The sequence below is a fragment of the Pholcus phalangioides genome, unplaced genomic scaffold, assembly GCF_987345545.1.
Source record: "Pholcus phalangioides strain wild (caught in Gottingen) unplaced genomic scaffold, Ppha-v1.0 ptg000018l_1, whole genome shotgun sequence".
Taxonomy (NCBI): domain Eukaryota; kingdom Metazoa; phylum Arthropoda; class Arachnida; order Araneae; family Pholcidae; genus Pholcus; species Pholcus phalangioides.
The window spans coordinates 18,497,328-18,524,075 of record NW_028301611.1 but is presented as its reverse complement, the minus strand read 5'-3'; the positions used below and the strand labels follow the sequence as shown (position 1 = coordinate 18,524,075).

The 26,748-nt window shown below is 39.9% G+C and overlaps 1 protein-coding gene across 1 annotated transcript in view; it reads right to left on the bottom strand.

Moving 5' to 3' along the window:
- Positions 1–10,705: 10,705 nt before the first annotated feature.
- The window catches only part of LOC149071795 (uncharacterized), a 28,094-nt gene continuing 12,051 nt past the window's right edge, over positions 10,706–26,748 (bottom strand). The window contains exons 4-6 of the mRNA XM_089247778.1: positions 17,452–17,697; positions 15,939–16,157; positions 10,706–10,900 (exon numbers count right to left, since the gene is read on the bottom strand). Coding sequence (XP_089103904.1) covers positions 10,755–10,900; positions 15,939–16,157; positions 17,452–17,697 — 611 coding nt within the window. The 3' untranslated portion in view covers positions 10,706–10,754. The remainder of the gene's footprint in view (positions 10,901–15,938; positions 16,158–17,451; positions 17,698–26,748) is intronic.

Here is a 26,748-nt window from a genome sequence, read left to right as displayed (position 1 = left end):
AGAAAACAAAAAAAACAATAAATTTTTTTTCAAAAACAAAAAATTATGTCATTTGCCCTGTTCTACCCGGGGCAGAACGGGTTGGTAAGGACAAGTAATGATAAAAATATATTAAATTAGTGGAAATGCAGGAAAATTAAGTTTGCTCTATATTTATTTAGTTTTAAGTGACTAGAAAGGTTTAACCACAGTTTCCATTGATTGTGTCCATTTCTTAAACTTATTCACAAAACGCACATACTAGGACAGCTTCATCATTTTCGCTGTCTATTTCCACACAGGAATTGTGTGCCCATTTTGGGCCACATGGAACATGTGACTCAACCTTCAAGACTACTTCATCAAACACCAACTCTGGCCATATCGCTATAGTGCAATTTACTGCCATTAGTGAGATGGGTTGGAAGTGAAGGCGCTGTCTCTCGGTGGTCGCCTCGAGTTCGTTAGGGAAAATATCTTATCAATATCCTCCCTTGGGTTCGAACCCGGGACCCTGACAACAACCTTCACGATGGTAGACGAGCATCTTACCATCATGCCACTCGGGCACACAACCTTCAAGACTGACTCTTTTGAGTAAAATTCACCGCAATATAAATATTCACATTCAGAACAATCCTCAGAATCACTCTCGTTAGTTTTTTGGGTTTTTTCCATTATTTTTTCCTATCTTCAGGCAATTTTCTTTGATTTGTCAATTCTTAATTTTATTGTCTTTCTTAAATTGTTTTTCTTTGCTCTTTCTTTTGTGTATGTGTGTTGTTTGGCAAAGTTTTTTACCTCTTTTTCCTTAATAGCGGATTCTAAAATGTTCTTGGGAATCTGTTGAGACAGCGATCTTCCGATTCATCCTTTATGCGATTTCTTTAACTATTGGAATTGACATTAGAATTTCCGGTGAAATATGAAATGGAGAGGCCCTGTTGTCAGTTGCCATCCAAGAGCACCCAGAAGTGACACAACTAGCCTTATTAAATCGGACCTTCTTATCTGACGTGTCATCATTAGAGTTGGCTGAAACCTCGCAAGTTTTATCATCCAACCTGATAGGAATGTCTTTTCTATCTGGTGTGCGAGCGGAAGGCAATTCCAATTATTCAGTTCCAGCTATAATCACCTCTTCACTTCAAGGCCTACCAAGTCCAATGTCAGTTGTGTCTACTGGGAGAAAATCGGCGTTGGTGAATATGGATAGGCCAGTTGTGTGTCCATAGTCCTGGAGCTTGGAAACCATTAATAGCAGTTTTCATTGTTGCGTTTTGGATAAAAGCTGATCCAAAGAGCGTTGAAATTCGAAAGAGAGTTACGACTTCCCCCTGTGTTATTTCGTAGCCATTTTTGAAGCTCATCGCTGTAATGAAGACTTAAAGGCTTCATAAAAGAAACAACAAGTGGCTGAAGTCTGTGTGAGCAATGTGGTGGTAGACATAGCAACGAAACGCCACTCTTCCTCGAGTGGTCTATAACCTCAAGGTTCTTGGTTGGGGTTGAGTGGCCATCTAATATAAGAAGAACCGGAAAAGCCTTTTGATGCCTTAGAAAATTCCACAAATTTTCGAAACCATACAAGAAATAACTCAGCAGACATCCATCCAGTGCTGTGTACCTCTGTCCAACCTCCTGGTGGCAATCCTAACTCAAATTCTTTCTACTTCATCTTTCGAAGTAAAATGAGCATCGGGAGCATGTAAATTCCTCTTGCCGACATACAGACAAGTTGCAGTTTGGACACGATTCAGGTTAAGGTATTAAGGTCACTCGAGAAAGATACGTAAACAAACGTTTAACTACACGAAACTAAGTAAACGTACTTCAAGCATGTACTAACTATATTTATAATTAGGGATACGTAAATTTCGTATTTACGAAATAACCGCGATAACTGCGAAATTCACGAAATAAATGTGATAAATGCGAAATTTACGAAATAAATGTGATAAAGTTTGCCAACTTTGACGAATAAATACTGAAATTGATTTTTTACTACTTTTCGCGAAATCTAGGTAATTTACACTTTCTGAAGTAGAAAGTCGTAATTTTGCTCAGTACTTGTCAGCGTGCTTGAAAGGGAAACCACAAGCATCACTCCCCCCCCCCCCTTGGCGTTGTGTTAGATGTAAATACAGCCGAGTTCGCTTATAACATAGCCCTAGCTGTGATTGGAGAAGTGTATGCAATAACCGACGTGTATGTTATAGGGAGGAGTTGCAATGTGATTGCGTAGCAATGACATATATGCATTATTGAGCTTGTCGTGGAAAAAATAAGCTTATGCCTCACATAATTGAAATATACATTAGCATGAATATAGTTTCTGATTGATATCCGGAAATTTTGGAAATTTATTTAGAAAACGAAATAAAATATATACAATGTGAGGGAGAGAGATCTTTTTTTTGAGTGTTTATGCTAATAGTTTTTCTCTTTGAAGTTGACAGTATTGTACAATTAAAAAATTCAGAAAAAATAATCCCAGTGATGTTCATGAATTCACCAATTAATAATACACTTGAATTGGCCACCAGTCTCAACTTGAATTGAGACCAACAATAAAAAGGTGACAAAGTTATAAAAACAAGTAAAAATTCCATAATTCGAAAAGCATAGACGATACAGTTCTGCACAGGAAGACAGGATTTAATTAAATGTCAAAAATTTTATTGCCAAAATAGTTACATTTATTATCAACAGGTAGCGCTAAAGTTTATCAATTATAATATTCAGTGCTATATGTTGATTAGAAAGTGTAACTATTCCATATATGTATTTTCGCGTTTATTGAAAAAATTTAGGTCTAAGATATCACCCGTATACAAGGAATGTTGTCCATAAAAGACCGCTCACTGGTAGCACTCCCTTGCCACCGATAAACGTCGAACTTCATTCTGCCCCGGTACCCCGTTCTGCCCCGGGTTCCCCTATATGGCTTAGAAGGTGGTTCACAATGAATTCATTAAAGATAAATTTTGAATTCATAGCCTTCAAATAACATTGAAATTAACAGAAATTGATTATAATGACATATAAAGGTATTTCCTTCCGAAATTTCAATTTAAAAAAATATTTTTTTGCATTAAAAAAATAAATTTCTGATCGTCGGGGGCCACGAGTCCCCTATGCCCCCCCCCCTCCCCCGTGTGTACGTCTCTGATCCCACCAATATGCGTTAGGATTTGGAGCGGCAGAACTGATGACGAAATTTTGCTCACAAGGGGGGGGGGTCGGAGCTGCAATTCCTCAGGATTGGTCAGCCACTTGTTGGTCGCCGTCAGGATGCCTGAAAAGAAGAAAAAGATTCGATGTTCCAGAGGTGAAAAGGGAAAAAGGGAAATTTTTTCTTTATAATTTTTGTTTTGGAGATTTTTGAAGTTTTTTTTGATAGAGCCTAAAAAATGTTTGTAGAAAAACAATTGGAAAGAGGACGTCACAAAAAGTTAAGATGAAAAAAAAATTTGGCCGGCCAGAGACGGAGGAAAGTCAGGAGCGATTATTCTGTCATCGATGACGCCGGGGTCGTCTTAATCATCGATACCGCTCTATCGATGTTTGCTTGGAATTAGCTCAGAGCATGGCCGAGGCTGGCTCTATTTTGCACCATCTTCACTAGAGTATTTAGAAATTCTAATGTGACGTCATCGATTTGGTCTGTTTGCGATTCACCCACGCTGGTATCTGGGGAGAAATTTCGCTGGAGCCTGTTCAGATGGCAGCACCTGTGTTTCCCGTCTTGACTTGGGGGGGGGGGGTATCGGCGAACTTCTCCGACGCTCTCGGGTCGTCCGTATCTGGTTATTCGATGCTCCATTCAGTTTGCTTGACCCATAATAAAGAGAGAAACGGCAATTTCTCTATAGTTTACCGTGTGGAACAGCTGCAATTGGACACTGGGGCTGGTCCACCGCTCGCACATTGGTGCAGTTCCTGGTTGCATGGTTTATGGTTTATGATGCATTTGACGCATCTTGCTGAAGCTTGACAACCGGCCGAGTGGTGCCCCCATGACTGGCACCGCCAGCACATGATGAACATTTGGCACCTCTGGTCCTGAACCGCTCGACACGTATGTGTAGGCAGTGCAACGTTTTGAGTTCAGTAGGTTGTTGTCACTGCATTTATGGTTTAAGAACAAAATCAGAACAATATGGGTCCTACAGCCTTTTCTGCTCCTACCCGAGCTTGTGTGACCCAAGACGTCAACTTATGACCTCTTGGAACAGTCATTGGTCCGCTATACATATACATACAATGCAGCGAGACATGTTATATGAATCATGTGAAGAAGCAAAAATTTCCAATTTCCCTATGCTTTTCTAACATGGGTGCGTTCAACTGAAAAAAAAAGATCATTCACGTCTAACACTATCCGGTCGAAGCAAAGTTAATGCATGGCAACGCCGATCTCTTAGATCACTTATTCGAATATAAATGGGGCCGGAAGTAAGTGTTGTTAGGGAGGGGGGACTTTCTGAATAAAATTAGTATTGAAAGAGGTGGGAAATTTAAAAAAATGAATTTTTTTTTCTTCTCAATACTCAAAATACCAAACTTTCACCAACTATGTGACCTCTAAAGTTCACTAATAAACTTGAAAATATGTGATAATACGCATTTATGGCAGGAAAATTTCAAAAGAAGCATGCCTTTTCACCAAAAAAGTTTGAACATAGCCAATAGGTATTTATGGTATTTTGCCTGAACTTCCGGACTCCACTTATGATAATTTATTTCGAAAATAAAAAAGTTAGATAATAATTAATATATTTAACTCTGGGTGACTGTGAGCTATAAACTTCCACCTGGTTAAGAAGAAAACGAATAAAAATCACTTGTCTACAACAGTGAAACCTGATTAATACGTCTTTCCAAAAAAAACAAACAAAACCCATCGTAAAAAGCCGTATGAATGAGAAAGCATGCAAATGATACATTTTATCAGTAGAATGTACAGAATATCAAACTGTAATGTTGCAAATATTATCGTAGTTTTTTTCAAATCAAACCGATTCACCACAATTTTAAAATTCATGGGTATCAATTCAAAAAACTAGGTGAAAATGTATCCCCCAAACATATTTTAAAAATTTGTGAATAGAAGCATACATTAATTTTTACTTCATTCGAATCGGCATTGTCGAAAACCCAACAGAATTGATTTTCATCCCAATCTGTCCTCCATTTCGTGAGATATGAACGATTATATGAAAATGACCGCTTTTAGGGACCATATACTAGATAAATTCCATAGACCATATACTAGATAAATTCCATAGACCATATACTAGATAAATTCCATAGACCATATACTAGATAAATTCCGTAGACCATATACTAGATAAATTCCATAGACCATATACTAGATAAATTCCATAAACTCATTGAAAAATTTGTCATGACAAATTATGCTAAAATGTTTCAATATGAAGCTCATAACTTTACTGAAATTGGTAATGTTTTAAGTATACGGTGATACGATAAATGAGTCACTCATCCCGTTTTTTTTTCAAACATTTTTTTTTTCTTTTTAAAAATTCGAGTAAACAAATAAACAACGAAATTTTGAAATTTTTCACTATTTCAGAAATTCGTTTCATTCCTTACACAATATTTGTGTAAGGAATACACACCTTATACATGAGCTGAAATGGTAAATATAATAACGTGCAAATAATTCACAAATTAATATCATACAATTATATTGATGTTAATATTTATGGAGATAATAATAAATAACGATTCTCCCAACAGTGTAAATCATCTTAGTGTGCGCCAAGTTTAGGGTAGTGGTTATTGGTGCAGTCATCTCTGCTAAAACAACGTCATTTTGTTTCATCCGTATTCATTTAGCATTATTAAAAATTGAGGAATAGCAAAAAATGAAACACAATTATAATACAAAATAGTGCAATGTTCAACGGAAAATTCTTATATTTTATCTGAATTGATGAAATTGTCGTCACAAACAATTGCTTTGTGACACATCGTTTGAAACAATTATGGTATACATATTCGTACAATCACGGATATAGAGTGACTAAAATGAAGAGTAATGAAAAAAAAGTTTGTTTTTCACCTCCAAAAAATAAAAACTATTCATTTTTTAACAGCACTGAAAAAAAAAATCAAAACACTCGCGTAGCATATGTAGCATTTATCGTTCGAAACTTGTTTAGTGTGTTTTTTTCCCTCTGCAATCAACCTTCAAATTCAGTTTCTCAATGTTGAGAGCGTCCCCAAACACATTTTTACTCATCTCTCTCTCATTTTTATACTTACAGCAATGAAATTTAATTTTTAGGGTAAATGCAATGCGATAAATCAGATAAGATGGAAAAAAATGAGGGTTTACATTGAAGATTTCGAAGTTTGAACAATAATAAATAGCAGATGACCCCTCATCAAGACAAATTGCACATATTGGGGTAGAAGAAAGTCACAAACCATATTTTTTGGTGAAAACTGCTTCATTCTACAACTTTTAGAACCCAAATTGACCCCATCGTTCGGTTAAAAGTTGTGGGTACTGTACGTATCAGCATGCTGTTATATCAATCAAGTTTATTGCTCTGGTCATAAAACCAACACTATTGATGAAAAATGCAGACCAACTGCTGATAAGTACAGGCCACATTCGGCCATTCCTCTTTTACGGAAATTTTTTTTTTCCCGCAAAGTGTCTGAGAAAGAAGGGTTTCACTGTATCTTATTCATAAGTGGATGCACGTGCTTCGAATGAGAGGGCGGATTTTCCACCTTCAACATTCCACTTATGCTAGATAATAAGGGGCCGTTCAAGTATTACGTCATCGATGGGGGAGGGGGTTTCCGATTGGCTGACTTTTGATGACAAGGGGGGGGGTTTAGATAATGCTTACGTCATCAACCACCCTTTATGAAAATATGAGTTAGGATTCAGAGGGGCAGAGCTGATGACGAAATTTTGCTGACAAGGGGGTGGGGGGAGGGTCAGCGTTTTGCTGACTTGCGTTAACATTGCAGTATTAGTGTCTGCTGCAGTACAATGAGACATGGAGGAAGAAACTGGTTTTCACGACGCTTATATAAGCGGTCCTGGCACTTTCGAAACCATTTCTGATGAACGCGTATTTGAGCAGCACCTCCTAGAGATAGAAGGCCTCTGCACTGTTTGCCATAAACGTCATTCAGACTACCTAGCAAGTTTGCCACATTTTGAAACACAGCATCCTATTTCGTTTCTTCTTATTTTGACGTAGAATCTTCCTGATTGGCTGACAAATACCGCATAGTGATTGGATGTGGGGTATAGAAATCGCTAATTCTGAGCCCGATCATTTCTTTTCCTCGCAATGATGATACTGGCACGAGCAGGGAATTTTTTCCCCTGAATATATTCTGAGGGAAAATAGACTACTTAATGACGTCACAAGTAGACTGCGGAGGCCTTCTATCTCTAGGTGGGGCTGATTTGAGGCGTCGCCTGTTTTGGTACACTTGGGTTTGAACGCTTTATAAGCAATCCTTCCCATCAGCTGGTTAAGAACCCCAGATATACATGATAACCAGGGCTCGGATTTCTATGTCTTTGCATATTTTTTTTTTTATTTTTTTGCATATTTCGCTATTTTTACGTGATACAGCATATTTTGCATATTTCATAATTTTCGATAATTCCGATCCCGCATCAGACTGGTTTCTTTTGGTTCCGGCATCTGACAGCTAGGATTTTTATGCGCTAAAAATGGACATCTTTGCTGATTGGTAATAAAACCCTGAAATTTGGGGTTGAAAACAATTAGCAATGAAAATACTAGCCATTGAACGAAACTGGTGTGTGGCGTGGGAAAAATTGGCCAGGAGATTTTTTTAGAGTTTGTGGGAAATTTTGTGAGTTTTTATCAGATAAATATAATTATTATTATTTTCTTTTGTGCAATGTTTTTCCGAAGCTAAATACAGTACTTGGTTGGCTAGGTACTTTTTTACATATAGGTGGCAGCAAATTAATTATAAATTTGAGGGAAAAACTTATCCCAAAGCGGAAGTTTACTCGATGAGATTATCATCAATTACTGCATCCAGGGGATGTAAACTAGGCCAGGTGCACCCACACACGGTCCACATGGAAGGGTAGCCCAAAAGGAGCCTAAATTCAAATTCTTGCTCAGGGCACAGGAATGGCTAGCTATGGCCCTGACTGCATCTGATCAAGCTCGACCACGTCCAGATAAAGTTCTTCGGAAGTTACTCTTATAGTAACAGTGAGTAATTTTTATATGGATTGTTAATTCTTCGTGTATTATTGTGTAAACGAATTTTCAACGTGCCTAAAGGACCGTTTCTCTGAATATGGTGAGAAAGTGTTTTTTCTGTACAGATGAAACAATATATTGTTTTGCAAACTGTGGAAAGGAAATTCACTTCGTTGCACGACATCAACACCGGAAAACATCTTCAATGTTTCTTCACCAAGTGTTCTTCACCGGAGATCTTCAATGACTGGACAATCAGATTTTTTTTTTTTACATTAAAAGTTCTCTCTGTGTGTGCGTGTTTGTGTGTTCGGTACGAGTACAATAACAGTTAAAAAGAAATGGAAGCTATGTTATTGATTCTCTGATACCCGTAGTAATTTTTTAGAGTTTGTGGGAAATTTTGAATGTTTTATCAACTGAGAAGAAAATTATTTTTTTTAATTTTGTGCAATGGTTTTCTAAAGCTTGTCTAGATACTTTTACCTATAGATGGCAGCACATTATTTCTGGATTTGTGGAGATAAACTTACTCAAAACGAAAAAAAACTTTGACGGAAATTTGGACTCCATGAGATTTTTTTTCATGCATTAAAAAAGTAATGGTTCAAAATACACTCGCGTGCAAAATTAAGAGAGTATGCACATTTTGTGTCTATTTTCACAAAAAGTACTGAACCAAAGGTACTAATAATGCCACCGAAGAAATACGCAAATATTCAGTGTCGAATACGTAAGCGTACACGTGCGTGTGGGCGGAGCTGTGACCACGGAGGCGTTTTCCACGATTCGTGTGCTCGTACTCCTTGGCCACATTCGCTGTGTTTCTCGCAAGAGTTTGGTAAATTTTATAAGCTATCAGGTGAAATGAATAGCCACAAAAGTATGGATGACGGAATGAGATGAAGAATCGTCGGTAGATTGGACGCAGGGTAATCACAAGTGCAGGTGGCTACAGAGCTCGATGTTACCCCCAGTGTCGCCTGCAATTTGTGGAAACAGTTTCAGGACACTGGATCCGTATCGAGAAGATCTGGACATGGTCGTTGAAGAGCCACAACAACCAATGAGAATCGTTATTTGGCACTTTCAGCGTGGCGCCACAGGACTGCTACAGCATCACAGCTATCACGTGAGGTGCATGCTGTCACTGGAACTCGAGTTTCACAGTTTACTGTTGCCCGAAGGCTTCATGAGAGAGGGCTTTATGCCAGAAGACCCACTGTTTGCCTCCCGCCAACTGCAGCACACAAGAAAGCGCCGTTTAGCATGGTGCAGCAGTCTTGGACCAGACTTCATTGGAGCACCGTGCTCTTCACAGATGAGTCGAGATTCAGCCTGGACACTGATTCGCAACGTGCAGCCATCTGAAGAGAGCCTGTACCCGATAATATCTCTCCCACAAGAGGGAAATGGACCACTATGGTGGTGGAGGTGGCATGGTCTGGGCAGGCATCATGTTGGACGGCCGCACATCCCTCCATGTGTTTGGCAAAGGGTCTGTGACTGCTAGGAGGTATAGAGAGGAGATCTTAGAGGAGTGTGAGTGAGAGGAGATCTTAGAGGAGTGTGAGTGAGAGGAGATCTTAGAGGAGTGTGAGTGAGAGGAGATCTTAGAGGAGTGTGAGTGAGAGGAGATCTTATCCCTATGTTCGACTTTTCAGGGGCACAGTTGGCCCTCGGTTCCTGTTTATTGACAACATCGTCCACATCGGGCTCACCTGGTCAACGATTATCTGGAAAGTGAGGATATTCGGCGTATGTGTTGGCCATCCAGATCTCGACCTAAACCCTATAGAACATGTCTTGGACGCTCTTGGGAGGGCAATTGCATCTCGCCATCCCCCTCCGAGAACCATACCGGAACTGAAAACCGCATTACTGCAGGAGTGCGACCGACTGCCACAGGGACTCAACTGCCTCGTGTCCAGTATACCGTCGTGCTGTGCGGCCTGTCCGACTGCGAGAGGGGACCATACCCCATATTATACTCATTTTCGGTTCGATCTCGCAATGTGGATTTTGGACATTTCTGCAATGATGAGCTTTACTGACAATCATGTGTGCGTACTATAACTTTTGCATAGTACATCTCTTTTTCTGTTATAACTGTGTATTCGTACCAAATTTCATTAAAATCTGTCCACTGGTTTTCAGAAATTCGACATAATGTGCTAATTCCCTTAATTTTGTACACGAGTGTAGTTTAGACTGGATCAAAACTTCACATTATCATAATTATTTTGCAAAAACTAATGTTATTTGAGATAGGAATGAAGAATTTTTTAGGATATATTTTTGTTTTATAGGGCATTTGTACAGTTTTTAAGGGAATAAATGAATTTTTTATAGAGCATTTTTTTAGAATTTTTGAGTGCATGAACATCCTAGTCCTAATGATAACATAGCTCTTAATGTACGTTTTAAAAATAGCTAAAAATGGAAAATAACAAATAAACGAGTAGAATGTGGTTATTATGAGAAAAACATTTGAATCTTTATTTTTTCTCATTCATTTACGAAACATCAGCAACTGAGTGGATAACTCCAAATCCCGAACATGAAACAGTAGACGTAACGCTCTTTTTCCGGACACTTCCCATCATCAAACAGACATTTACTTCCTATTTGTCCAGTGCAATTATTACCTTTTATGAATCTGCTTATTGTGCCTGAAAATGAACGAGAAAAGAAAAATCATTAAATATACTCATAGTTTTGAAGTTATCAAATTATAGTCAACCGTCGGTTTACGAAATTAATTAGTTCAAGAAGTCCGTACGTAAGCCGAATTGCACGTAAACCTAAACAATTTTTTTTCCAGTAATAATATACGCAAAATTAATTAATCTGTTCCTGCGCACTACGAAGATTTATGATGTGATTTTTTTTTTTCAAATTCGTTAACGGCAGTAAATTACGTATAGCGATATGGACAGAGTTTGTGTGTGGTAACGAAGTGTGCAAGTTTTTTGCAGCACATCCTGTGCATAACATGAAACCAATGAAAATCACTAAAATTATAAGTTATTGTAAAAAAAAAACAAAAAAAAAAAAACGACAAAATGAAAGAAACCAAATGAAAACCATGCAAGGACCATGTCTGGTTTCATTGCCATCATCTATAATCCGAGTGTGAAAGCCCTGAAAATCTCTGCCCAACACAATCTGGCCACAATATCCTCCAAACCCAGTTCATAATTGTGTAAAATATCTGCTGCTAAGCTTTGTCAGTGATAGCAAATGCAATAAGCAATGAATATTAAAATACTGACTTGAGAAGTCATTGACAGCCCAAATTATGCTAATAAAGTTTTTGAAACCATTCTCAGATGTAGATCTCCTTGAAGTTTGAAATGGCCTGCTGATCCATGGACCACAGATTGGGGAATAGGAGTCGTATTTCAAGGCGTGAAAATTAGTCAGATGGAATCAAATTCTTCAAATAACTCTTCTGTCAAATAGCCGCGTGACCACAGACTTCTCAAACATCCATCCCTCAAGATGCATTCCTTTCTGTATGTTCGTAAACCAATTCATTTTTCGTTGTTCGTAAATCATTCGTAAATCGAGGGTTGACTGTACTATGATTTTTCTTTCTTATATAAATTTAACACGCAAACGTGAGTTTGTCTCTTCTCGAAAGAAGTCTCTCGGCAGAAATACATCTCGAATTGAGAAATACATTCATTTTCTTGACAAATGGATGTCATATATTTCAAAAACTATGCAAAAACTAAGCATGCTATTTTAACCCATTTCTGTTAATTTAAATGCCTTGAAGGGTCATATCACAAAATTTCTCGAGAAGAGAATTCTTGTGCCCCCCCCCCGAAATGTGGTACATTGCTGATTGTACTAATAGCATATTCATCGCGTGTTATATTTTTTATTGTAATGCAGCACTCATGGCGTATTGTGGTTATTACAAATTATGTTGCTATGCTTATTGTGCGATGCATCGCATTTTGCGTATTGTGGCAGCACTCCTTAATGTGGTTCATTGCTTATTGTGCCGTATTTCCGATGGTGGTGCATTACGCACTCGGCTGAATTGCTTATTGTTGTGCACTGAATATAGAGGTGCATTTGCATTGTACATAGTGATTTATTGACGATGGTGGTGCACGGCATGTTATGCTGTATTGCTTATTGTAGTATATCATACGCCGTGTTGTTTATTGTAATACAGTGCTTATTGCGTATTGTGTTGCATTCATATTATGGTAAATAGTGGCAGATTGCTGATTGTGGAGCATCGCGTGCTATATTGCTTATTGTAATGTATGTAATGCTTATGGTGTATTGTGATGGTATGGTGTGATTGGGTAATTATGGTGCTTTGCTTATTGCGATGCATCGCGTTTTGTATTATATTGCGCATTGTGGTGCATTGCTTATTGCGTTGTATTGCCTATGGCGATGCATGGCGATTTGTTTTTTTTATTTCATTTTGAATTATGGTTGCTTTGCTTATAGGGATGCATCATATTATCAGAATACATATTGTGCTGTATTTCTTATTGTGGTGCCTGTATACAATAATGCATTGCTTATAGTGATGTATTGCCGATAAAGTTACACAGTATGATATGCTGTATTGCTTATAATGCACTGCAAATAGTGGTGCCTTGCTGATTTTAATGTATTGCGTATTGTAATGCAGGACTTAAGCGTATTGTGGTTCATTGCGTATTGTATTGTGGTTCATTGCGTATTGTATTGTGGTGCACTGTAAATTATGCTGCATTGCTGTTTGCAGTGCATTGCGTACTATATTGCTTATTGTAATGTAGTGCTAATGGCGTATTGTGATGCATTGCTTATTATGTTGCGTTGCTTATCGCGCGCGCATGAAGCATCGTGTATTGTGATGCATTGCTTATCGCGCGCGCACGAAGCATCGTGTATTGTGATGTATTGTGCATTATTCTGCCCTGATTATTGTTGTCCATAGCTTATTGTGCTGTATTGTTGATGGTGGTGGATTGCTTATTGTGGTACCCTGATTACAGTGGTACATTTCAGTATTGTTGTATTGGTGGTGCACTGCGTGTAATGCTGTATTGCTTATTGTGGCGCACTGCACATAGTGGTGCATTGCTTATTGTGTTGTATTGTCGATGGTTGCGCTTTTCGTATGGGGTCATTCAAGTATTACGTCAACATCGATGGGGGGGGGGGTTTCCGATATGTTGACTTTTGATGACAAGGGGGAAGGGGTTTGGATGATGCTTACGTCATCAACCGCCCTTTATGAAAATATGAAATATTCTTAATGGGATCTTATTCGGTGCGCCAAAACCGAGAAAAATCTTGAAGTTGGCACCTGAACTAACATTCTCCCTAATGATAAATACCTTACAGAGACACTTCAGCGATCTCTAAATGTTTCACGGATCCTTCAAGTGCTCTGGAAATGCCTCCGGGCCATCAAACTGAAAGATCGCCATATGGCAATATCGGCTCATTGTCCTCACGGACTGAATACTTCGGGCAATTTATTTACAAAAATATTTTACATTACAAAATATGCATTACAATCATAACAGCTATAAAATCATAATCTAAGTATAAAATCAGTTGCGAGATCACAATCTACGTATACAATCGTAAATCAAGCATATAATCCTATATTCCATATTAAATCTTAATTCAAATATAAAATCCTAAATCGCATATTGGAATCAATAATAAATCAGATAGAATTCATAATCGATTTCATCCTCAATTTAAATCGTTCGATTTCCCGGCATTATACTGTTCTTGTGCAATCAGTCAGTCTTTATAGTTAATTAGTTTCTGTTTTCTTTTTTCAACCGCAAATCGGTGCAGTTTGTACTTGTGCTATTGGTTGATATGGAGTCTGTGGGATCATTTGGTCTTCATTGTCTTCTATCCGTCTAATTATTTTCTTGACTTTATTCACTCTACTTTTGTTTTTAAAAATCTCTCTGATCCAGAGTGTTGCATTTTTAGCAGCACGCGCGGCCATGTGCTTTAGATGTGCAGTTCATTTACATGTTGTCAAGTAATGGATCGGAGTGCCGATTTCACGACAAAGGCAATGATCTGTTCCTCGTTTTTTGAAGCGGTGAAGGTAATTTTGAAAAGGTCCGTGATTGGTTGTGAAAAGTTCTCTGCTCCGATTTTTTGCGTTAAGTGCTCTGGAAAAGTGCAACGCATCACTCAAGTGATCCGTCATTATTCCACGGATCACTTAAATTATCTGGGAATGTTCCGCGGGTAACTTGAGTGATGTAGAACCGCACTGGGGGGCTGCTTAAGTGCTCTAAAACTGTGCCACATGTCATTCAAGGGATCTCTAAATCTGCCACGGATCGTTTAAGTGTCCTGGAACTGTGTCGCGGGTTACGTAAGTGATCCTAAAATGTGCCACGGGGAATTTAAATTTTCTGGAATTGTGCCACGGGTCATTCAAAGCGATCTCTAAATGTGCCGCTTAGTTCATTTTTACACAATTGGGTTTGGGGGGGGGGCAAGCCACATCAGATAACCTTCAGGGCCACATTTGGTCTGCGTGCCAAGGGTTTTCCATATATGGCTTAAAGGTTGGGTCGCAATCAAATTCACAAAGAGAAATTTTGAGTTCTTACCCTTCAAATAGCATTGAAATTAACAGAAATCGATTATAATAACGTAAAAAGGTATTTTCTTTCGAATTTAAATGTTACGTTAAAAAAAATAATTTCCTTTTGTCGGGGGGGGGGGGGGGGGTTGGAGGCGCACGAGCTGTCCCTATGCCCTCCCTTTCCAGAGTATGTTTCTCACCCCACCAACGTTACTTTTGCGGACAAGGTGGGGGGGGGGGTGTCCAAAATGGCTAAAAACTTGCTGGCGTAATATTTGAACGGCCCCTATTGTGTTGCATTGCCTGCTGGGATGCATCTCATATAGTGGTGCTTTCCTTATTATGCTGCATTGCTTATCGGAGTGGGAAACTGGCAATTGAATGACTATTTTGCAGTTATTAGCAGTGCCTGGGGAATATTTTGCTTGGCGAAATGAAGATGTAACGGGTTCATTGTAAGAAGAGGGGAATTGTTGGACGCCAAAGACGTCAGCGGGCCACTGCTCCCAGTCATGATCATATAAATGTAACGAGAATATGATAATTTTCACAATTCAAATTACTGAGCTCGAAAATAAATAATAGCGTGATCTTCACGTATTCCGAAGGGATCAGCATGGTCCGTCCAGAGAATTTGTTAGTGTTATGTTAGTAGACATCCATGCCCGAACCGGGATTCGGTTCCAGAGCTGCACAGTGCGATGCTAGTACCTTAACCACTGGACTGCCAGGCGGCTAATTGAGAAATTTTGAAAATGATATTGTTTTTGATATTGAAATGATATTGAAAGTACATTAAGCACAATAATTATTATCATCCAGCGAATTTCTTTCCTGCGCTAGTATATAAATGCGTTCCCGAGTGACATGGTGGTAAGATGCTCGTCTACCATCGTGAATGTTGTTGTCAGGGCCCTGGGTTCGAACCCAAGGGAGGCTATAGATAAGATATTTTCCCTAACGAACTCGAGGCGACCACCGATAGACAGCACCTTCACTTTCAACCCATCTCACTAATGGCAGTAAATTGCAATATAGCGATATGGTCAGAGCTGGTGTTTGGTGAAGTAGTATTTAAATGCTCGGATAAAAAGAAAAAGCAATATTTTTTTACTCACAATTGTACAATACACAGTTGGGAATCGGTTGAGACCATTGGTAACCGTTTCCGTCGGGGCTTCGGATGCAACTCACTATTTCGATAGCATTTAAATCGTCATAAGAATGTGGACAAAACACAGCATATGTCAAATTATCAAATAATGTTTGCTGCGCTAAAATGTAAACATCTGAATTCCGCTGTAGATATATGTCTATGGGTGGTTGGCAATTTCTTTCTGCAAGAAAAAAACATTTATTCTCAATTAATACCTTCAAGTTAAAAAAAAACAAAAAAAAAGCCCTGTTATGCTCGCATTACACGCGGGAAAAATCTATAATTGATTAATATTCCCATGTTCTGAATTGTCTTTCTACAGCTTTAACTTTCCATCACGTAGTATGAAATTATGGGGACATGCAATTGAAGGGTCTTCTCGTGTTTAAAATAATTATAATTCTGTCTGTCCTAAATCTTAATAAAATTTCCGTAATCAACATGAGCAACAATTTGCTATTTTGTCTTGTACGCTTATATTTATTTTTAATAAATGCTTCTCAGGTTAATATGGAATTGTAAAAAACACAAATGTCTGGAAACGTACAAATAAAAATACAAATGCAATGGTTACAACAGGCAAAATGAGTGGCAATGTGGCCGATAAAATATGCTCATGAAAAGTATAAATGCTAGATATATCACAGGAGGGGCTGATGGAGCACAATAAATAGTGAACTGTATTTGAATGGTTCAGTCTCATGAAAACAGAACAGGTGCACTTAGAAATTCAACATTTTAATTATAAATTAGAACTTGACACTAGAACAGCCGGATTTTCGACTAACATAAAATCGCCGTTAGGGGTCATCTTGACCCTCCCCCCATAAAAATTGAAGCTCTATTAAAAGTAACTACTGTTTGATTGATGCGTGATGGCGAAATGACAATGTACAGTAAGACCTCGTTACAACATCGATTACTTTTAACGTCACCCCCGACTATAACGACCAGTTTTTCGTAGGTTCTACTAGCATAATTGGCAAAAAGTTTTACTCGTTATTAAAGCACTCCAGTTATGAAGTTTTTATTTGATGTCCAGAGTTAACTGTTATAGATTCATACATTCCGGTTCGGAGTAATTTCTCAATAATGTTATCTTTGAACCTCCCCTTATGATCCCCCTTAGAGGTCGAATTTCGGAAAAGCCCTTATTGGTGAGTCTTTATGTCATTAAACAAAACTATTGACCAAATTTGATATTTATAGTTTCTGAGGTGAAACACACATTGTCATTTACAAATCAAGTAACATAAAACGAGGAGCAATATGATAAACGTCTCGCGAAGTCTGCACGTAAATAAATACAACTACGGAAAATATATATATTATAACAAAGAATTTATGAATTATAAACATTTAAATAGTATAATAATAAGCAACGAAATCATATAATCGAAACGGATCACTACTAGAAATAAATTTGAGAGCCGGTCATATTTTCGGGGAAACACGGTATTTTACAAAAAGCTCACCTCTCATGATCTTTGGCGTCAATTCTTCACACTGTGGTTTACCATACGTTTCACGAATTTTCCATTCTCTAGTGTCAAAATCGCAGTCTTTCAGGGCTATAGTGTTAAGTGTACGTTTATTTTCGTCATTGCAAACCACCGGACACGTATCTTTGTAGAAAAAACTTATTCCACAACTGTATGTAACTTCGGCATTTGTAGAATGAAACTCTGTATCGTTCAATTCTGCGTTAGGACACTGTGAAACTAGATAAAGAAAAATATATATAAAAGGAAATTTGCATGCACCCGCACAAAGACGACATTTACTTAGATATTCCAATTATTAGACACGCACCTTTGCGTTTCCCAAACGAAGATGCAAAGTTAATTTTCATAAAATAAATGGTATTTTATACTATTCTATGTCCCTTAGAACCTCATTGTAACGGAGGTCACGGTATTTGATCATTTTTATCGCATCATGGTCATTTTCTGCACACGAGAGCTAATTAAATCGAGGCCTACAATTTATTGTCGATTCCAGATGCAGCGGGGGTTTTTTTTTCAATACGCACAGAGATGTTGGTTCGCTAACCCCTCGGTGTAGGACGCCTTGCAGTAATATTTTTCTGTAGTCATGTGTCACCATTTCTTCTGCACCTCCTGGTCAGGAAATTTTCTGAAGAGGACGATTCGGGTATTGAGCTTGTGACAGCTCTTCACATCCTTTTGTACTTTGGGCTACTGCACCCGGACGTCGCTTATAACGCACAGTTGAAAAAAATTGTGATGCAGTCGATGCTTGTTATTACGTACTCCCACAGTCTCATCAAAAACAACGTTATATCGGGTAGTCGTGGTATTGAATGGATAAATATGTAGAATAGTCGTTATACAAAAACATTTGGGACTTTTTCTATCGGTTGTTATAGTGGAATGGTTGCTATAACACTTTAAAACTTTTTTATACTCACAGAGAGCATGGAAAAACCTCTCGGTGAGTATAAAAAAGGCTACTGTTCTGTATCGGCAAGAAATTGTAGGTCCCGGTCTAATTTGTCCTCGTGTGCAGGAAATGACCACGATGCAAAAAAAAAAGAAAAAGAAAAGATAAACCGATCGACTGAGCTTTAAGGTGGGGTCCTTATAGCGAGTGTCGACCGCAATAATAATAAAGGGTCAGTATTGTTATCTGACGAGATAAAATAAGCATTCCTAGCAACCGTTGCTTCGCGTAAAGGTGGATGCGTTTCTTGACTCATACCAACCACCTTCCAGAAATATTAAGAGTAATACCAATACAAATGGAAGTACGAGGCCACAAAACGCAAAATACCCAACGATGTGGGTGAAGAATGATGTCATGATGCCTATAACAAATATGGATGTTGTATAACTTTAAAATACGACAAAAGAACTAAACGTGCAATTATAAAACTAAAAAGTATGCATACACATGATAAAATATAATGCAATGCCCATAAAAAATATCTGTGATTGTTTTATCTAAGTATGTGGATAGCTTTTCACTTCATCCTAATATGTTCATCCAAGTTTTTAAATGTGTCAGTTATATGTATATGTTAGCATTCACGACCAACGAAGGTAAGCTAATATATTTATTAACAACCTTATTAGAAAAAAATTCCCTGCGACACCACTACCTGAATTTGTCCCTCACCAAACGATATTGATGTCCCCTTATCGAAGTAATCGATGTAAGGCATGTTAAAATTTTATGGTCTATCCTATCCATCCCGTTGAAAACTGTGAACACTTCAATAATGTACCCCGTGATACTTACGTTCTTACATTGTAACCATAGTCATAAAACAAAGTCTATCTTCATTATTGGATCCGTGTGCCAACAAGGGCACTTATAGCCCTACACCACCTTCTACATGACCTATGTCATTCTGTAAGTAAGATCTCCAAACCCTTGTGGAATATTCCAGTTGTCCAAGACGACTGAAGCTCCAGAAGAGTGTGGAAGAATCACTTCCCTCTCACACCTTCTTAACAATGAAATCGAGCACTCTGTTCGATTTTTTTACCATAGCAGAAGATTGTTCATCTTCTTGGCCACGGAAAGGATCAGATATGTTTTTATCGCGCTCCGCTCGCCAGCTATAAGTCACAGTCAGCCTCTAGCCGTGACCACCTTTGACCTTTGAAGACCGGACACACCCCGTTGCCCATCTCAGAGAGATATCGAAGCGTTCCCGAAGAATGGATGTATCCGGAAAGTTTTATGGAAAACAACGTAACATGACCACCTCAGAAGAAGGCAGCAAAAAAAAAAATAATTTACATAAAAATGGATCGTCAACCCCTGAAGTCATATAACAAATAAATAAAATCTAAACAATCAACGCCAATGGGCAATCAAAATTGTAAACGGGATTATAAGATGGTGGTGTATAGCCGTCCATCCCATAAGAATCTAGTAATCGTCAGTTGATCGAATGATTGCCGATAATCTTGTAAAATAAAATTTCGAATCACGGTGAATTAGTCGCAGATCATCATCGTCTAAGCCACAAGTCGTTACCGGAATCGTCACCCGGTGAACTAAGATCAGCACAATTCACTATAGCCGAGTAAATCACACTTAATTCGTCCTTGCCATCAATGACTTGATTTATCTCCTTGCAGGTGAACTTGCTTCTGTTTTCCATTTATCGGTTGCTTCTGTTGACACCGACGTGGTCGAAGATATATTTTCTCTTAAGATCAATCACTGGGGCTCTTGCGGGTTTGAACTCGTCATCGCTCCCACCGCTCAGACTCGCACTTCTTAGTATGTATGCGGTGTAAGTAGTTATCTCTCTCTCTCTCTCTCGAGGAACAATATAATCCACCGCACCCGAGCAAGGCTCATAGGGCTCTTCAAAACTCTTCTTTTGAAATACAGTCGACCGTTTTCAGGAATAGCACCAAAATGAAATTTTTTTGTATATGGGCAAAATGTCAGGTAATGCCATAAAGATCCAATCTCACCACAAGCACACATGGCGTTGTCCGACTTCTTGAAACGTTCAAGATACGTCGGTAATGGGCCGTGCTCAGTTATCATGATCACTTTCTCTCTAGACCAAATGGAACTATTCCAACGGACGTGTTTCTGTATCTTATAGGCATCTTTATGTGCATTCTTGTCCCATAGCTGTTGCCACTTTTGTAACAGGTCACTTTTTAGCACGTGTTTGATGTGACTGCGTGGTAGCAAGAGTTGTTCTTCCGTTGGGAGATTAAGAGCATCTTTGGCCAATCTGTCCGCAATTTCATTCCCAGCTATTCCTGCATGGCCTTTGACCCATTTGATACTGATAGACGGATGGTCGTATAAATGCTTGCGTATTCGCCGAGTATTTTCATGTGGAGTGCGCTGATCACGAATCGCATTAATACTAGACGCGCTGTCAGTATATATCGTCGTCTGCTGATTTTGCTTAATCGCCCATTCTACTGCAGCTAGTATGGCCAGAACCTCCGCCTGAAAGATACTGTTCCCTTGACGCAACCGTCGACTCCAAGCCTCTTCAACAGATCCTTCTGCATTCATAACTACGTATGCACAGGCCGTGGATGTCTCTGTTTTTGAGCCGTCCGTGAATATACTAATAGCTTCATCCGATGAGCATTGTTCCGTACCAGGCAGCGGAACTTGATTCTGGAACAAGTCCACACTGGGATGATGAAGCCAACTCCTATTGTTCCCTTCGTAGGCATCAGGTGTTATAAGAATTCCGTCCATCCAGACCTCCTTACCCAAATGCAGGATTGTAGATCGACGAGCGTCATATTCAACATATAGGCTGAGCGGAGGGTTTCCCGTAGCAGTATACAGAACATCATTGGCCGTAGTTCTGTATGCACCAGTTACATACAATAAGAACGGGCGTTGGGCAACATCTAGTAATTTACGGAGTCTCTGTGTCGGGTTTTGATACCAGATGGCGCTTGCGTATGAAATTTGCCGTTGTACAACCGATCTGTACAAAATGTTCCTAAATTCTTGGCGTATACCCCACTTTGGACCTGCTATGCGTCTCAATTTTTGCATGGTGTCTTGAGCCTTATCAATTTGTTTCGCCACATGCGTCGTGAATTTGAACTGATGGTCAATATGCACTCCAAGATATTTCATGCATTTAGATATTTGCAGTCGAACACCATTGATTCTTATGCAGGGACGTTTTTTCTTGGGGTGTGGCCATAGTAATTTAGTTTTAGTCACCTCCATGCTGAGACGATTATCTTCTAGCCATTTTGACAGTTCGTCAAACGCGGCATCCGCAGTGCTGCCAATGTCGTTGGGAGTTCTCGCCGAGATCACAAACACTAGATCATCGGCGAAAGCTTGGACATAGACATCCGGTCCCCAATTCTTTTTCAGCAGTGAGTCAAGCACGATAGACCATAGTAGCGGACCGCTGCATGAGCCTTGAGGACAGCCCATGGCCTGATGCTTTTCCGCGTCTCCTCCATCAGTTGGCATCACAACCGTTCGATCTTTTAGCATGTTCTCCACTATACAAATGAGATTGTAAGGAATTGGTAATTTTCGTACAGTATTGATTATTATCTCATGGCGGACCGAATCAAAAGCACCGCGAATGTCTATGGATACTATGGCCGTTACTTGACCTCGTCGATGTCTAGTCGTGATCTCTTCCATCAGTGATGCTATTGCTTTTTCTGCCGAGCCACCTGTACGAAATCCGAACTGTCTTGGGCTAAGCCAGTCTGCCTTCTCTAGATAGTAGGTGATCCGTTGCACCACCAATTTTTCTAGGACTTTACCCATTGTAGAGAGTAAACAGATGGGGCGATACGACTGCAGCACCCCTGGATCCCTATCTTTCTTCAGGAAAAGCAAGACCTTACCACGTTTGAAACACTTTGGGAACACCGACAACTTGACTAAACTATTGAAGATATCTGAGATAACATGACCATGGGCTGCGACTAGGGTTTTCAAAAGAGGAATATTTATGTTATCAATACCCGGAGCTCCTTTATTGTTCAGTCTTCTGACTATTTGATTGATCTCCGTATGAGTGAATGGTGGGTCCGTCATAATCATAGATGGCGTGTATGGAGTCAAATTTATAGTATCCGGGAGGTTCGGAAAAATCTCCTCCAATTGTGCTTGGGCCGCTTCCAGCATCGTGGCACCAGTATGTGGACCGTTGGACATCATTACCTGTGGTGGTAGACGCTTCGTTTTGAACATAGATTTGTATGCTTGTCCAAATGGGCGGCTTTCCTCTGTGCAAAAGGCAATCCAACTAGTCGTTTTTGCCTTGTTTACGGCCTTAATATGCCCTGCTCTGAATTTTCTAAACTCCATCCTCGCCTGTACTCTATCATCACCCTTGGCCTTAATGAAACGACGCTCTAGTTTACGAAGTTGCCTGCGTGAAGCTGCTAACTCATCAGTCCACCATTTCAAAGAAGCGGTAAGACGCGGTTGTGCATAGCCCAACACCTGGATACATCGTTCTTTCAGCCGCTGCATTGAGGCGTCAAAGCATGCATTAACCTGATCCTCGTCCAAAACCATATGAAGTTGTTCTTGGAGGTCCATGAAGATCTGCTCTGTAGCAGGCCTGATCTTTGCTAATCGTCTTGCGGTAGTTCTATACTTCGTAGGTTTTTGATATCTAGGCGTAATATTGAGTTGTAGATGGATATATTTGTGCGCACTATACGAATCTTCCGTACCTACTGACCAATCGGAACGCCTGTAAATATTTTCTGACGTTGTAAAAGTAAGATCTGGCCATCCTTTTGCGTCATAAAATTCGTAGGTAGGTCTTGTCCGTCTAGAATTAAACAGAAACAAGTTCCTGCTGGTGAGAAATTCCTGCATCGCGCGCCCTCTTGGATCCGTCTCTCGATAGCCCCACCACGAAGAATGACAATTTGCGTCCGCACAGAAGATAATGTCGATACCTGGTGCTGACTCGCAAAGATCATCCATCTCCTCTATGGCTTCGTCTACTTCTTCGTACGGAGAAATGTATACACTAGCAATTATAAGTTCACGTCCCGGCAGACTTATCTGAACAGCTACCAGGTGGCGGCCGATCTTGTACGTGGCCGGTCTAATATGAGTCGATGGGACCAATATAGCACTTTTGCATAGTTGCGCCGTCCACGACTGCCATGATTGTGGAATACCACGTAAAAGACCTCTATTTTGCCATGGTTCTTGAAGTAGAACCACATCTACTGACTGTGCTCTTACGAAAGCCTCCATATGTTCGATACAGATTTTAGCTTTGTCTGCATTTAATTGGAGGAGACGAAGTCCGTGTCTTACTTGGTTGTTTTTTGCCGAATGTGATGTCATCAGTTTCTGTTAATTCACTGCCTAGATTCAGGCCCATAGTTAGTAACTTACTGTTACACCTTTCTTTTCGACCATCACGCCTTACCAATCTCTGCGTCGCTGATTAAATAACTGGCGAGTCGACTGCAGACCTATTGTGAGGAGAAAACTGGGACATTCTCTGCTCCTCGACCTGTGGTCCGTGTTAAAGCGGAGGTCTTGCGCCATGTTCATGAGCACACAGTCAACACATCTGCCCGTTCTGTCCATATGAGTGTTGATCGGTTGAGTATACCCGGTCATCTGCATTCGTCTCGTCGATACGCCTCGTATATTTTGCCAGTTCCGATAGCGATGGCGTCCGAGTTCTCGTGTGTCGACATATAACCGCCTTTCCTCACGTACCACTCCTTGTGAGAGATGGTATTTTCTTCGTCGTTGGTCTTGTCGAAAGTGTTCCCTCGCTGTACCCAGTGTACTGTTCCTATAGTCGGAAGTAAATGTATAATGGTCAGACGTAATGTGTTTTCGTCGGTATAGTGGATAACAGTCACGTCCATGAGGATCATAATCAGACCTCTTGACATTTCTTTGAGCATAAAAATTGGGAGGGTTTGTGGCCTTCCTACTTGACGGCTGAGCCAACTGTTCTTCTGCGTGTTGTACCTGCCTACGTCTATATAACTTGAAAGAGTCTAATTTCGCCGCACCGCTGCTAGTGTTGGGTAGGTAGCTCATTCGCTGGTGACGAGCCTGGGAGGTTTCTGTTGCGTAAGTGTTTTTGCCATGCCGACTATTTTTACAGCCCTGAAGCTCTTCTCTCAGTTGCTTACGGCCATGTGTTGATGTTACGGTATCAGTCCCTTTCATAGTCCGGTCATAGTCTTCACATCGTTCAGCCCAAAACAGTGGGTTGGATTGTCTTTTTTCGTTCACGTCATGCGATGATATAACCTAAGCTTGTACATCTGATTCCAATGGGTTCGACAAGTGTAGCGAGGAGATGTCCACTTCCTTCGTCCTTTCAGATGCAAGCCGCCTGCACGATAATATTTGATATTTAGACCACTTTTGGCCACTGTCCCCCATTTTTGCAACTTCTGCCCACGTTCTCTTTGATCCAAGGGAGGAAGGTGACAACACTTTCTCAGCTGGAAGCGCAGCGCCATTCTTCAGTTGCTTATTCGAATGCAGTTGTGGCCAGGCGTCCAACTTTTCAAATTCTATCGAGGGACTGTTCCTTTGCCTAGACCTGTCAATTTTTACTTTACGTTGTCTCTGAAGTTTGGGAGGTTCCCAAGGTAAAGTGTTTTCGTTGTTCCAGCTATCCTCAACGTAAAGTATCGAGGTTGGGAGTTGAGAGGATACTGTCGTCGTTGGGCTAACACAGGCGTTCCTCTCTCGTGGGACGTCTGGTCCCGTACCATTATATTCTGTGTCACTTTGGGAAACTACTACAAATTGAAAGTTCTGTTGCCGCTCGTCGGTGAGACAATCTTCCCGATCTGGTGAGTCCACGTCCGGAGCATGATCCCAGATCTTCTGAGTTTCTTTGTCAATAAGTGGACCAGTTTCACTCCGACACACTGACAGGTGATCAGTTTGAGTGTCTCTACTAATAAATATGTTATGTTCTCGCTGATTCACTCTTTTGACTACTGACTGCTTACTTTCGTAACACGAAGCGACCGTTAGAATACAACCCGACCGAAGTTCATTCGTACATGATACGATTGGAGAACGTTTCGTGCTAGTTTGGCCCATTACACGATCGCTGACTTTCTGGGCCATTTCGCGCCGTAATCCAGGGGAGGTTACTTTGTTTGATCTACTTTTGACGTTAGAATTCTTCATAGGCGAGGGTTGAGTTTCTGACTGCCCAACTATCTCCATGACCAGGTCGACTAATAGACGGCGAACAGTGTTTTGATCATTTAATGACACCTTGCGCCGCACCTGCCCCGAGGAGAGTTTTCGGATGTCTCGAACGAGATTCCAAGTCGATTTAATTGCATCTATGGTGCCTTTTAGCAGGCACTGTAGACTTCCATGATCACTGACAGGCAGGCGGTGATGGGATCTGCCCAACGAATCTCTTCGGGGATCAGTTAAAAGTGTCCAGATGTTCCACGCAGCATCATAAGTATAGGAGCCATCAGCATCGAGAGTTTCATTCGTTTTTTGGTCACCTAAGATCGCTTTTACTACAGAAGTTGACTCAATGTTCTTTTGGGTCTGGGGATGCAAAGCCGGAGTCACGGCATCTGAAGCACGATCTGTCGATTTTAGGAAGTTCCTCTTGGGAACTAATCCGTAGAGAGGAGTAGCAGTCTTCATTGATCATTGGCAGCTTCGTGTTGCGTATGAAGGTGTCCCAGGTCCACCGGATAAGTCCAAAGCATTCAAAAGTTGCGAGCTGTGGACACTGGTGACATCAATATGGTCCTCCGATGACGTGGTGTTATTCATGGCCAAGTGGTGTCGCAATTGTTCAAATTTCATGTTGATCAAAGATTTTTGTTCAGTAATGTGACTTTGTATTATCTTTGCTGTTGTTTGTGTTTATTTTATTTACTATACCTTATACTAGGCAACTTTGCTTATAATAATTATGCTCGGCCTTTGAAAGAACAGTAGTGCATCTTAAAGTAATCTGCTCTGGATGCCAGTCGAACATAGAATTCAAGAATAAGAATTCCTTTATATTACAAATAATAAGATTGGCCTTGTTACACATGTTATGGAGCCATAGAAGAATAATACAGGCTCTACAATAATGACAAATCTATAGGCTTGTATTAAGATGGCGGGTTTCATTGAATTTACTTTAAAATCGATCAAACTTTAATTAAAAACGATTTTCGATGATAAATTTGAACCGAAAACCCATGGCACACATAAAGTACACAAAAAAATTATTCAATCAGCCAGCATTTGATGAATTTGAAGTCCAATGGGAGGACTAACGCTGTAGA